The sequence below is a fragment of the Lachnellula hyalina genome, assembly GCF_007821495.1.
Source record: "Lachnellula hyalina strain CBS 185.66 chromosome Unknown contig00016, whole genome shotgun sequence".
Classification (NCBI taxonomy): domain Eukaryota; kingdom Fungi; phylum Ascomycota; class Leotiomycetes; order Helotiales; family Lachnaceae; genus Lachnellula; species Lachnellula hyalina.
Genome location: NW_022157130.1, coordinates 128,528 through 140,203, shown reverse-complemented (window position 1 = coordinate 140,203; position 11,676 = coordinate 128,528). Strand labels below are relative to the sequence as shown.

The window sequence follows — 11,676 nt, the reverse complement described above, 5'->3', positions numbered from 1 at the left end:
GGTACTAGCATATCATCAATTGCAATTGTAACAAGAAGCAGCAGGGAGAAAAGGTGGTAAAAGCCGAGTGAGGCTATTCATAGCCATGTAACCTGTAATTCTACCACAAGTATTTATGTTTATCCTTTTTCTTACGCAAAAACACAGCCTTCAATTTGGGCGTGACTCAGATGAACGCTGATGCAGATACGAAGCAGCAAGCCGGAGTCGGCGATGTTACTTGCTGACTATCTATACAAGTATTATTACTCCTTGACATGCGAGGCCGCGTAAGGCACAGCACAGCCTTCAACGGACAACTCGAAAGCCATTTTCCGTGCTCGCAATACAGCACAGCATTTTTAAGCCCAGCAAGTATTGCAAAGGTAGGCCAAACTCTTCAATTATATCAGCATTCTGTAGATATCAACTTTCTTTACTACTATAGCAGTACGCTACTGCCCGCCTTACAAGTTTCCCGTTTCTTGGCATGAGTGAGCACTGTCTCGAGTTTAAAGCACAGCGATCCTTCGTCCCCTTTTACCTCAGCCGCAACAATGTGATTCTCTGATAATATAGCATATTATAATTCCTATAGCTACCTACGCTGGACTTTGCGATTGTGCTGGCACATTCGTGGTACAGCAGTAACTCCGAATTGCCGGAAAGCTTCGCGACGACTTCTACCGGCCAAGATGGCTACCCACGATCTTTTGTCGACCGAACACACTCCAGATACCTCTAGCCTCCCAATCATTTCACGAAAGACGCATTTTTTCCATGGACAGCCCAAATGGGCGCGACCACGCCTCTCCTTCAAGGTCCGCCAAACACGCTCCCCTCGAGTAGTCACCGGTGTCATCTTTACAACCATCTTCGTAATGGCTTTCGGCGGTAACCTTATGGCGGTGCCCGGGTTACGCTTATGGGAAGATATCATATGCCATCATTACTACAACGATTTACAAGGGGAGGATCATATTGGATTTGACGGGCATATCGATGAAGGGCTGTGTAAAGAGGATCAGGTTCAGAACCAGCTGAATATATTTATTGGGGTGCTTGCATTTCTGACACCGATACCAAGTACGTTGGCTGATAAGGAGTGTTGAGTGTTGCTAATTGTGGTTTGAATAGGTCTTTTGACAACAATTCCTTATGGGCTCCTCGCTGATAGGGTTGGACGAAAGCCCGTTTTTGCGCTTGCAATGGTTGGAATACTGTTAGGAGGGTGCTACAACATGTTGGTTATGAGTTTGTGGAGGATCTTGCCAATTCAGTTGCTATGGTTCTCACCAATTTTCACATTGATAGGGGGAGGTTCAGCTTTAACCTCAATGATGTTTTATGCAATTGGCTGTGATATTACTACAGAGGCAGACAGGTAAGCAGTCCTTAAACACGCCCTCGAACTAACATGCTAATGAACTCCAAGAACAAACCTATTTTTAATTGGGCATGGCGCAGGTCTCTTAGGGGGACTGATAGCACCTACTGTCGCAGGCGTTCTCATGGCCATAAGTCCCTGGATAGCTATGATCTTAGGGATGATCATCCTAGCAATCGGAAGCTCTTTGGTCGTCTTCATTCCAGAAACTCTCCATCTTCGACTTTCAGCATCAGGAACTCTTGTCGAGGCTTCTCAGGCCGAAAGAGACCTCTCCCCCACCAGGAAGACGGACAAGTCACGCTCATACCTCGCAACTGTCAAGTCTCAGTTTGCGGATGGTTTGAACAACATATCTAGCTCAACTGCAATCCTGCACTCGCTCCCGGTAGTACTCCTTCTTCTCACATTTGTATCACATTCTTTTGCGTCGGTCGGTGACGATATTTCGCTTCGATATATCTCCAAGCGATTTCAATGGAAACTACAGGAGACGTCATTCTTACTTTCACTTCGCGCTTCAATAAACTTAGCGCTTGTTCTTGTCATTATTCCGCTCCTCTCCAGAATTCTCATGCAACGCCTCGGATTCTCATCAAAAGCCAAGGATTTGTTCTTGGCCCGGTTCTCAATCATTGTACTGGTGATGGGAGCGCTCTTGATGGCTTCCAGTGAGACGATTGGACTTACCATCTTTGGCCTAATAGTCACAACTCTTGGAACTGGGTATTCTGCTTTTGCGAGATCCCTGATCACTACGCTGGTGGACCAGCAACACGTTGGTCGCCTTTTTGCAGCTGTCTCCGTCGTTGAGACATTAGGCTCGCTCGCAGCTGGCCCCTCACTGAACGCGTTGTACTCTGTTGGATTGAAGAAAGGCGGATCTTGGATTGGCCTTCCGTTCTACTGCGTCGCTGTCATATGTTCTATCGCTGGTGTGGGCGTATGGTCATTCGGGATATTAACGAGAAAGCAGCGGCGACGACAAGAGATGGGCTTTGGCGAGGAGTACGGCGACGATTATGCAGATGCGCAATCACTATTTGGAGATCTAGACATTCTGGACCACGCTGATGGAGGAAGAATAAGGATATAGACTTGCATGGTCGGAGTTTTGGACATTACATAGAGGAAAGTATATACCCATGCATCATAAGCATATATCGGAATATAAAAGAGCAATCTGCTACTATCCAATAGTCCTTTGCGAGACAGAGCTCACGGAATCGTTCCTATTTCTTCGTGGAAGCAGAGTCAACTTGCAAGATCGCTCGATGAATCTTCAACTCCCCCTTCCCAGCTGCAAGCTCATAAGCACGCCTATACACACCAATCTCCTCCGAAAACAGCCTCCTCTTATCCTTCCACCCCGTCAACGACCTAACCTTCTCACCCCCCACCCACTGCGAGAACCCCATCAACATACGCATGGCATTCGTCGCCGGTCCCTCGCCATTCTCGTTCCCCCATTTCACACCCCCGGAAATCCCATACTCCTTCACCAACGCTGCGGCAATATCTTCCAGCGTCTCATATTCAGTGGCAGAGATATTGAAACACTGCCCCGCCACCTCCTTCGGCCTAACAAGATAATGCTCAGCAAGCGCCGCATAAGCATCCCCGCAGTCATCGACATGCATAGCATGCAAGATCGTCTTCGGCTTCTCCCTGACCTCCAAGACCCCAGCTTTCACAGCCTCTTCCGCAGTTATGAAGAAGAAGCCGTAGAACGACGAATCGTGTCCGTACACATTCGTTGGCCTCAAGACAGTGGTGTCGAAAAGATCGGTGTGCTCGAAGGTCTTGAGACTGTACCGTGCGCGCACTACGGCGAAAGGCGGAGGCGCGATGGGCGTTTCTTCCGTGTGCGGTTCCAGGCCCGGCGAGTCGGCCAGGTAAGGAGACATGCCGTAGTCTTTACAGCCGCTGGTAAACAGCACCAACGGCCTTACTCCCTTCTCATTACTCGCCGTCGCAAGGGCGCGCAGCATGGAAATGATGGCTGTATAGTGCGGGACATAGTTTGTTATATCTTCAGTGACACTGACCAGGACGTCGAAGACGACGTTGTCTTCTGCGAGCTTGGCGATGAAGGATGTGTCAGAGGGGGAGCCGAGGACGGGGATGCACTCTGCAGCTACGAGAGTTGGGATGGCGGATTCTTTGCGAATAAGGCCGTAGGTTCGCCAGCCGGCTCGGACGAAAGATCGCGTGACGGCGGACCCGATGTAACCATTTGCTCCTGTTATCAGGACAGTTTTGGGCTTGGAGGAGGGGCTCATGATAACGAAATGATTGTGAGGGAATGGATGAGGGAATGGTACTTGTAAATGGACGGTTTTCTCTCGGTGGGATGATTTTTTGGCGGTATATATGCCAAGAAAGGGGTATGACGATCTAGTGGCTATTCCCAACTTCTGATTTCAAAGCAGAGGGGTACACGTGATGGATTCGCAGCAGGGGTATCGCAGAGATAAAGATGAATATGGGTAAGAATTTGATAAATATAGGTGTATTAGGGTTTACTTAACTGCGGGTGCGTGGGAACTTCGGACATGAGAGTTGCTGCCCTACTTTGCATTTGGACAACACTTCATCCACTGCTGTACAATTTGCATCCTCTCAGCCGTAGAGTATACAAGTATAGATCGCGATATTCCGAAGACTTTAAAAACACGTCTTGGAGTTCTCAAAACCATAAGCAGGCGAGTTGTAGAAATGTGTATCAGTATTCAATCTACGCCGCAGAGGATGCCAGAAGGAGAATGAAAGAAGAAAAACAAGGCTCATTGGATGCAGTGCAAGTCCAGAACTCCCAAAACAAGAAAGTGACAACTGTAAAAAGTTGTGAAACCTTCAATGTTGGTACTAATATAAGCGCAATGAGTTACTTGCCTCCACTGTATGTCCTTCCATCCTATGCTCGCACGCAAAATTCCCGTCACTAATTCTCTAGAAAACAGTACCAAGAGTAACCACCATGTTCCAATACACGAGAGTTTTGCGGAGTATTTTGGTATGTGAAACCCCTCCAGCTCCAGCTTATAGTTGAGCTCCAGCCACACGAGCCATAAGGTCCCTCTGCGCAGGCGTCAGTTGAGACATCGCTCTCTGTTTTATCTCCTCAGGCGTAAGTTGAGCAGTGTCAAGCATGTACTGCTGCTGCTCAGGTGTGAACGGTCCTTGAGCGACCTTCATAGTTGAGACGTTTAAGACTCCGGAATTGCTGGCCAGGCTGCTCCCCGGGGCTCTTACTTGTAGCCTTTGCTGGTGATTTGTTTGTTGTTCTCATAGTCGAATACGAAGTTCATCGATAGGGTTGCCAGCATTCTGCATGTTCGCCTTTCGGGTTTCTGGCTTAACGTAAATGCTCCGGAGACTGTGTGAAATTGCCACCCGTCGGGAGATAGAGTCAAAGAACTTCTTCATATACCAGTTAGGACAGCCGAGAAGTTGCAGTTCCTGACCACCCTTCAACCATTCAAGCAGTGTCCCCTCGGCGAATCTGTCACCAACAGTTCTCCGAGTGATCGTATCAGTGTCGTAGGGATCGAAAAAAGCAACGACTTCAAATTGTCTGTCCTTTGACCCTTTAGACACAAAATTAGTTAGAATTCCTTATTTAGAACGTTATCTGGAGTAAAAAGGTGAAAGTCGGTGTGGATTGAGAGTTCTAATATTGTTGAAGTGCATGGTTACAGGTAAATGTTTCAGAAGCAGTAAATAAGACTCTAAGACGACGATTATCTTACAGCATTTAAGAGCAGCATCTATAGTCGTCGTCAACTTGATGCGTTTGCCGCGATATAACGTCCGAACAGTCTCCAAATCCTCCAGCGTAACCTGGAAAATGTACCCAAACGTGCCCTGCTGACTTTGCTCCGTTGGAGTAGAACCGTTAGCCCTGGTGTCAAAGCCATAGACAGGACGGATGTTTGAATTCCCTACGGAACGTCAGTAATGAAGTGCGTAGATGCAGGAACACAAAAGCCTACCCGAGGATTGTATATGCCACTCCCAGCCGTTTAGCCATCCGACCCCTCCCATAGTAGCGTTGGGGAACTCCTTCTGGAACTTCGTCCAGCTATAGTACCGGTCGTACACAAACAAATGGACATACTTGTTCTGACCATTCGTGCCATACTCGGCGCGATGCCTCTCTCCGAGGAAATTCTCCAATTGAAGGGCACTCATGTTGAGAAGACCGAGGGAGATGCAACACCTGGTGCAACAATGTACAAGGGCAAAAGGCAGCGAGGGGTATGCAGAAACGTACTCGGTGCTGTACATCGACTGTAGTAGTCAATCGATGCGAAGAGTTGATGGTATGTGTGCAATAGAAGAAGAGTCCAGACTTGTCGCCTTGATCTATAAGTAAAACCGGCAATCAATGACTATAACTGCTTGTCAAGTCATGGCGTTTGTTGTTCTGAAGCATTCACCGTTGACTCACGTCGCTAGAGTCAATCAATGGTAGGGAGCGGTAGCCAAGAGCAGAATTGATTATTACCATCGATGACAGATTCTTTCATCAAATTCGAGGACAAACGAAATGCTTGTAGCTTCAATAAAGATCAATTTGTTGTGGCAAAAGGTGAGTCAAAAGCTCAAAGACTGCCATTTTGAGCAAGTATATGGTGAAACAGGGTCAAGATCATTGGATGAGAGGTTCATTTCCAGGAAATACTGTGACTCTGGGTAATGAGAACAGTATGGAAGAACATTGTGCTTGGAAGAGTATTCCACGGAACTGAGGCTTTCACAATATTGGAGAGTGATGTTGACGTGCCCAGAATGTGAAGAAAGGAAGATGTGAGTCGTCCGCGATTTCATCATGTACATGATTGGTTGAAAAGACTGCCAGACCCACTTACAACGCAACTGAAGAACCGCGGCTTCTTTATGTGCCTTGCAAAATTTGCTACTTGATGCCTGATTTGTATTACGAACCGTCTGTATTGAAATGCAGGCTTTGCTGTATATGCAGTCATAATTTCGTGAATCCTTCCTTTGGCGGTTGCAACCAATTCCTTTGATCATAAACCGCCCCCTGCTTCTCGATAACATGGAAAGTGTAGATAATCCTCCCTTTCCGACTAACGTTCTTCTCACTCTTATGAAGCAAGTTGCCATGTATCAAAACCAAAGTCCCAGCTTTCACCTCCCCCAATTTATACACTCCCTCCGACGTCTCGGCCTTGTATTCTTCCCCAGCAGGAAATCTCATGCCCTCATTATCAATAAACTCGGTTCCTGACCCGTCCTTCTTCCGAACAAACCGCTTACCGATTTCCGCAGTTTTGTGGCTTCCAGGTAAGAAACTCAGACAGCCGTTCTCGACGGTTGCATCTTCCAGCGCGTACCAAAATCCTACCGCGCTTGGCGGATCTGTGTAAAGGAACGTAGAATCTTGGTGGGGAGGTACTGCTCCGCCGATCTCAGGCTGCTTGCATATAATCATGCTCTGTAGGCATTGTGGCTCGCGGAAACCGAGGGAGCGGGCGATAGCACCCGGGGAGTGGGTTGACGAGGGACTGAGTAGGGAGGCGAAGGGTGGGGAGAGAGCGTGTAGATAGTGGCCGATTTTGTTTATAGCGCGGGCTTTGGGCTTAGTGAGCTCTCCAGAAGCATTGAATGCATCTACGCACGTTAGACTGTGTACTCAGAGTGGCGTGGAGGGGGAGGGGGGATAGGCACCTTCTTCGAAGAAGAAACGAATCTTGTCTCCACTGGTGAGGAAATAATCATCTCCAACATGCTCGCCATCCTTGCCTTCGCCAGTTGAGAATTTGGTCATAGGATGGTCATCTAAAGAGAAGTTCTCGAGCATTGAATGGGTTTCTAATAGCAAAGAAGAGACAGTATTTGAATCTAGCGCGTTGGGAATGAGGAGGTAGCCATCTCGATCAAAGGCTGCAAGCTGTTCGTTTGAAAGCCCACTCTGTGAAGTCATAGAAGGATCTGGAGAAGTTCGTGAGGGGGCCATCTTAAGAAGTCGTAAAAGTCAACCCAACAGAACCTAAATGAGGAAACGGTATTTATTGTTCTAGAAGTGGAATGTCAATTGAAGGGGAGGCTTATCGGTGGCAGCCCCGCGGAAGACAGCCGATAAGGAACCTCGCCTGAGGAGGCAAAAGCATAACTACCAGGTACATGGACGAAGCCTCCTTCAGATCAGATCTCTACCTATTAGTAATAACTATGAATGCCAAAAAATGAAACTCAAAAAAAGTATTCTTCAGTGCTGACTGTGAGGTTCGAACTCACGCATCTTTCGATAATGGTGATTCAAGTAAACTTAAAACCATCGCCTTAGACCACTCGGCCAAATCAGCTTTGTAAGCCAGGTTCTGCTTATTTTAATACATAAAACTAATACAAATACTTCGGAAGAGTTCCGCTCCGTAGTCCGGTGGTGGGGTGGTGGAAGCGAGAAGCTTAGTAATATATTTGATATAAAAAGATATTATAGCTCAAGCATTGATTGACGAAGAATACGATAAACTAGCTATAGCGCTTTGCTTAGATTAATTATATATGCTTTATAGCACTAGGGAATATTTAGACTCTATATATTAATATCATAGGTTAATATATAATCATATTACTATTATATATTGTAATGGGGAGGATTAGTCAGCGCAAATTATGGAGGCTTCTGCCCTCTATATAAGACCTTCCAGTTGGAGGCATTCTAGCAGTAACCAATATACATACCTTTTCTTTGAACGATCTTTTATAACTACTTTCGATTCGGCCTATGTGAACCACTACGATAAAACCGCGATTTCTTGGGGATGCGGTATACTCCATGTCAGCACCTTTACAATATAATTAATATAATACTAGTATTCTAGTAGATAATACTTAGTATTTATAGTATTATAAGTAAAAGATAATATATATCTTTTACTAACTAAGCGGATGACTAAGCTAGGTCACATGATTATAAAGGTCGGGATATAGCCTATTATCTCAACACTATGTTTCACGTGCTATGATGATAGTGGAATTTTAGGATTTCTTTGCATTCCTTGTTGAACGTAACCAGAAGCTAGGTAACACATAGGGATCAAGTGAAAGACCACTAGTCCCAATCTCTCAGGCTATGCAATGTGAAAAAAGAAACTATTATACGAAGCTCACACTTTTTTACGAGCAGCTTTTACACCCCACCCCATATTGCAAGTCCAACCCAAATTCGCAACTCAATCGACCCGTTAGCCTCTAGCATACGGATGGAATCCTCGGTTGCCACCACGGCCTCCACCCCGATAATTTGCTCCCGGCCTGCCAGCGTTCTTTGGCCCAGTAGGAGCATTGGCTGGCGGAGCACTCACGGGTCCGTTTGGTGGTGGTGCAGAGCCACGATTGCTTCCTCCCCGGCCTCCACTAAATCCTCCTCGACCTCCACTTGGAACGTTTGGTTGCGGAACATCGTCATACATGCCCTCCCATGAAGTCGGCCCACCTCCATAACCTCCACCGCCTCCACCCCCTCCATACTGCGAAGTATCTCGTTGTACTCGTCGCATTTGCTGCTGCTCATACTTTTGTTGCTCGAACATTTGCTGCTCATATGCATTATAACCAGGAGTACCAATTCGCCCCCCCGGATTACTTCCACCCCCAGCTTGATAGTTGTTGCCGGTAGCAGGACCAGCAGGGCTGCCAGATCCTCCGCCCATTCCTTGCATCCCCTGCATTTGCGCCATCAGCTGTTGCTGCATCTGCTGGTTCATACCGCCCATTCCAGGACTCTGTGGACTTTGGCTGCGGCCGACTGCCTCCTCCTCCTCCTCCTCCTCCTCCTCCCCCGCCTCCTTGCATCTGATTCTGCATAGCCATGGCTTGCATTTGCTGCATCATCATGGGATTCATACCTGCAGGCATACCAGACATACCTCGACCCATAGCTATTTGCTGCTGCATCACTGCAAAGTATTGCTGCATGCGTTGCCAGTACTGGGCCATGACTTGAGGAGTCATACCACTGGGCGCCATTTGGTTACCACCACCTTGTGGAGCTTGGTTCATGTTCTGGTTTTCCTCCATACCTCCCTTTCGAAACCGACCGCCTCTAGCGCCTCCTCGAGCTTCCTCTTCCTCTCGCATGTTGCCACGGGGTTGTGCTTTCTTGACTTCGATGGGCTTACCAAGGATTTCGAGGGGTTGTTCCAAACACAAATCGACAGCTGCTTCGCTGTCGAAAGTTACAAACCCGAAGCCTCGTGGCCGACCGGTGTCTTTGTCCATCATGAGAGTGGCATCGACGACTCGTCCGAATTTCATGAAGAACTCTTTAAAGTTCTGCTCTGTGGCCTCTTGGCTGACACCACCGACAAAGATCTTGCTAGTGCGTTCTTGCTCGTCTCGTGGGATGGCTCTCTTAGGGTCGATCTTGATACTATGTAAGCTGCTTTTCATAGGAGAGCTGGATTTTGAAAGAACTTGACGGAGGGAATTTATGAAAGTATGGGTGTTTACGATTTTACCATCAAGATAGTGTTCCTTTACCATCACAATGTTAACTGTCCGGGCATCCTTGAAGGTCAAGAAGCCAAAACCTCGTGATCGACCAGATGCACCATCTCTCATAACAGTGCATTCTAGTACCTCGCCGAATTGGGAGAAATATTCCTTTAACGATTCTGACAGGGGAACCGTTAGTTAGGGATTAGGGCAGGGGTTGAACTGTTGTCAGTACTTACCATCGGTGGTCTCCCAGTTCAAGCCACCAATAAACATTTTCCTACAAAGTTATGCCTAGTTAGTAACTGAAACATTGCGGTTGAAACAGAGGAATGAAATAAAAATTTGAAAGTCATGTGGGCAGTGTGGTGTGTTGGCGATGCCCTCAACTCCAGTTGCTTTCGCTTAATGAATTCCCTGGCTGGCTGGAAGGCATGAGCAAGGCTTGGGCTTCGCTAATTTCGTTCGGTAAAATTGACATTTCAAACCGCCTGGCACACAAAAGGAACAACAACACGCACTCAGCAGGCGTGCTTGGCGTTGAAGATGGGAACAGCTAGGCAGAAGAATTTGGCGCTCTCATAGTTCGTGTGGCAATATTTCGCAACCACATACGTCTGATTTTCGATACCAGGCCTTGCCATGCCATTGTGAACCCATGCGAGTCATGCAACGAAGAATGACCACAGGATATCCAAGATAATCGTGTCTTTTGCTATCGTGATGCTAGGTACTGGCGTCGAGCGCTATGCGCTGCCTTTCTGCTAAGCCTATCTGTGGTCTCCTCTGATGCTCTATGAAGATTATCTCGACAATAGGCTATGTAGTAGACATGACTATGGCCGCTGTTGGTGGTGATTGCATGTGGCGACTTCCAGTTGCCCCCAGATCCACGAAGTGTATCTTGCAACCTCTGCATCGCCCAGCTTGTATGGCTTGTCCAAAGTCTCTTATCTCTGCTCAGCCATCCGGGTCCATTATGCCAGCCCTAAATTTCCTTGTTTGAAACGAAGTTCAGAGCCCAAAAGCTGGAACTGCTCATTTCTTTTCCCCCTGCCCTACCATGCTCCCAGAATGTTCATTTTCTTGTGAAGGCTGGTCCCGTCCTCCCTCCGAATATCCACCATATTTGTCTCCTCCATTTGATCCTCCCAGAGTTGCGCAGAGAATATATTTCGACGACAGTCATTCCAATTTGTTAGGTGTGCAGCATTCATGATGGATGGCACCGTTAAAGCCCAAGCCACGACTTTCCAAGCACGAGATGAATGGAAAATCGAGCTCGTGTATACTAGGATCAAGTAATATATGTATATGCATCAAGACCAAAGAAAAATGTAGCAATCTTACCCGTCTTCCTTGATGCCAGGTCCATGTGCCTCATGGTGAGCTGGAGAATCATAAGTTGCTCCGTTGCCCCCAAGGTTGAAGTCTATCTCATCATCTACATCCTCACCGCCCCCATACATTTGTTGATCTCCATCGCCATTGTGGTCCTCATGTTTAATTGAAGTCTCCTCTGGCTCTACGGGCGCGGCTGGTTCGATAACCTCGGTCTTGACATCGATGGGTTCAGCTTTCGGAGCGGTCTCATCGTCGGCGTACCTAACAGTAGATTAGTCGAGAAATCCAATGGCAAGTGATTGCGCAGACGCCAGAAATTACAAAATGCAGTAGGAAGCTGAGAAGTTGCGTTGCCTTGGGAAGGGCAGGCACTGCTCAGAAATAATACGTACAGGTCAGCGAAGAGATCGTCTTCCTCGATATTCTCTGTTTCGGCCATCTTGATGACCTGTAGATTGGTAAAATGATGAGGTATTAGTTACTGTGGTTGTACC

At 47.2% G+C, this 11,676-nt stretch overlaps 4 protein-coding genes and 1 non-coding gene across 5 annotated transcripts; 1 reads left to right on the top strand and 4 right to left on the bottom strand.

Moving 5' to 3' along the window:
- Nucleotides 1–674: 674 nt before the first annotated feature.
- ustT_0 (Efflux pump) lies at nucleotides 675–2,462 on the top strand (the record flags this gene model as incomplete). The annotated part of the gene is made up of 3 exons (XM_031145990.1): nucleotides 675–1,065; nucleotides 1,117–1,363; nucleotides 1,415–2,462. The coding sequence occupies 3 exons, from the start codon at nucleotides 675–677 to the stop codon at nucleotides 2,460–2,462; spliced, it is 1,686 nt and encodes a 561-aa protein (XP_031008403.1).
- A 136-nt stretch (nucleotides 2,463–2,598) lies between these two features.
- Nucleotides 2,599–3,648, bottom strand: LHYA1_G001002 (uncharacterized protein; the record flags this gene model as incomplete). The annotated part of the gene is made up of 1 exon (XM_031145989.1): nucleotides 2,599–3,648. One exon carries the CDS (start codon nucleotides 3,646–3,648, stop codon nucleotides 2,599–2,601), a length of 1,050 nt encoding a protein of 349 aa, XP_031008419.1.
- A 2,705-nt stretch (nucleotides 3,649–6,353) lies between these two features.
- On the bottom strand, nucleotides 6,354–7,352 carry PHYHD1 (Phytanoyl-CoA dioxygenase domain-containing protein; the record flags this gene model as incomplete). Its single annotated transcript, XM_031145988.1, has 2 exons — nucleotides 6,354–7,006; nucleotides 7,064–7,352. 2 exons carry the CDS (start codon nucleotides 7,350–7,352, stop codon nucleotides 6,354–6,356), a joined length of 942 nt encoding a protein of 313 aa, XP_031008404.1.
- A 256-nt stretch (nucleotides 7,353–7,608) lies between these two features.
- Nucleotides 7,609–7,701, bottom strand: LHYA1_G001000. The gene has a single exon. It is a non-coding gene; the product is annotated as a tRNA-Leu (tRNA).
- An 885-nt stretch (nucleotides 7,702–8,586) lies between these two features.
- SPBC660.15 (putative RNA-binding protein) lies at nucleotides 8,587–11,621 on the bottom strand (the record flags this gene model as incomplete). Its single annotated transcript, XM_031145987.1, has 5 exons — nucleotides 8,587–9,226; nucleotides 9,267–10,017; nucleotides 10,078–10,118; nucleotides 11,189–11,443; nucleotides 11,575–11,621. The coding sequence occupies 5 exons, from the start codon at nucleotides 11,619–11,621 to the stop codon at nucleotides 8,587–8,589; spliced, it is 1,734 nt and encodes a 577-aa protein (XP_031008340.1).
- Nucleotides 11,622–11,676: the final 55 nt, after the last annotated feature.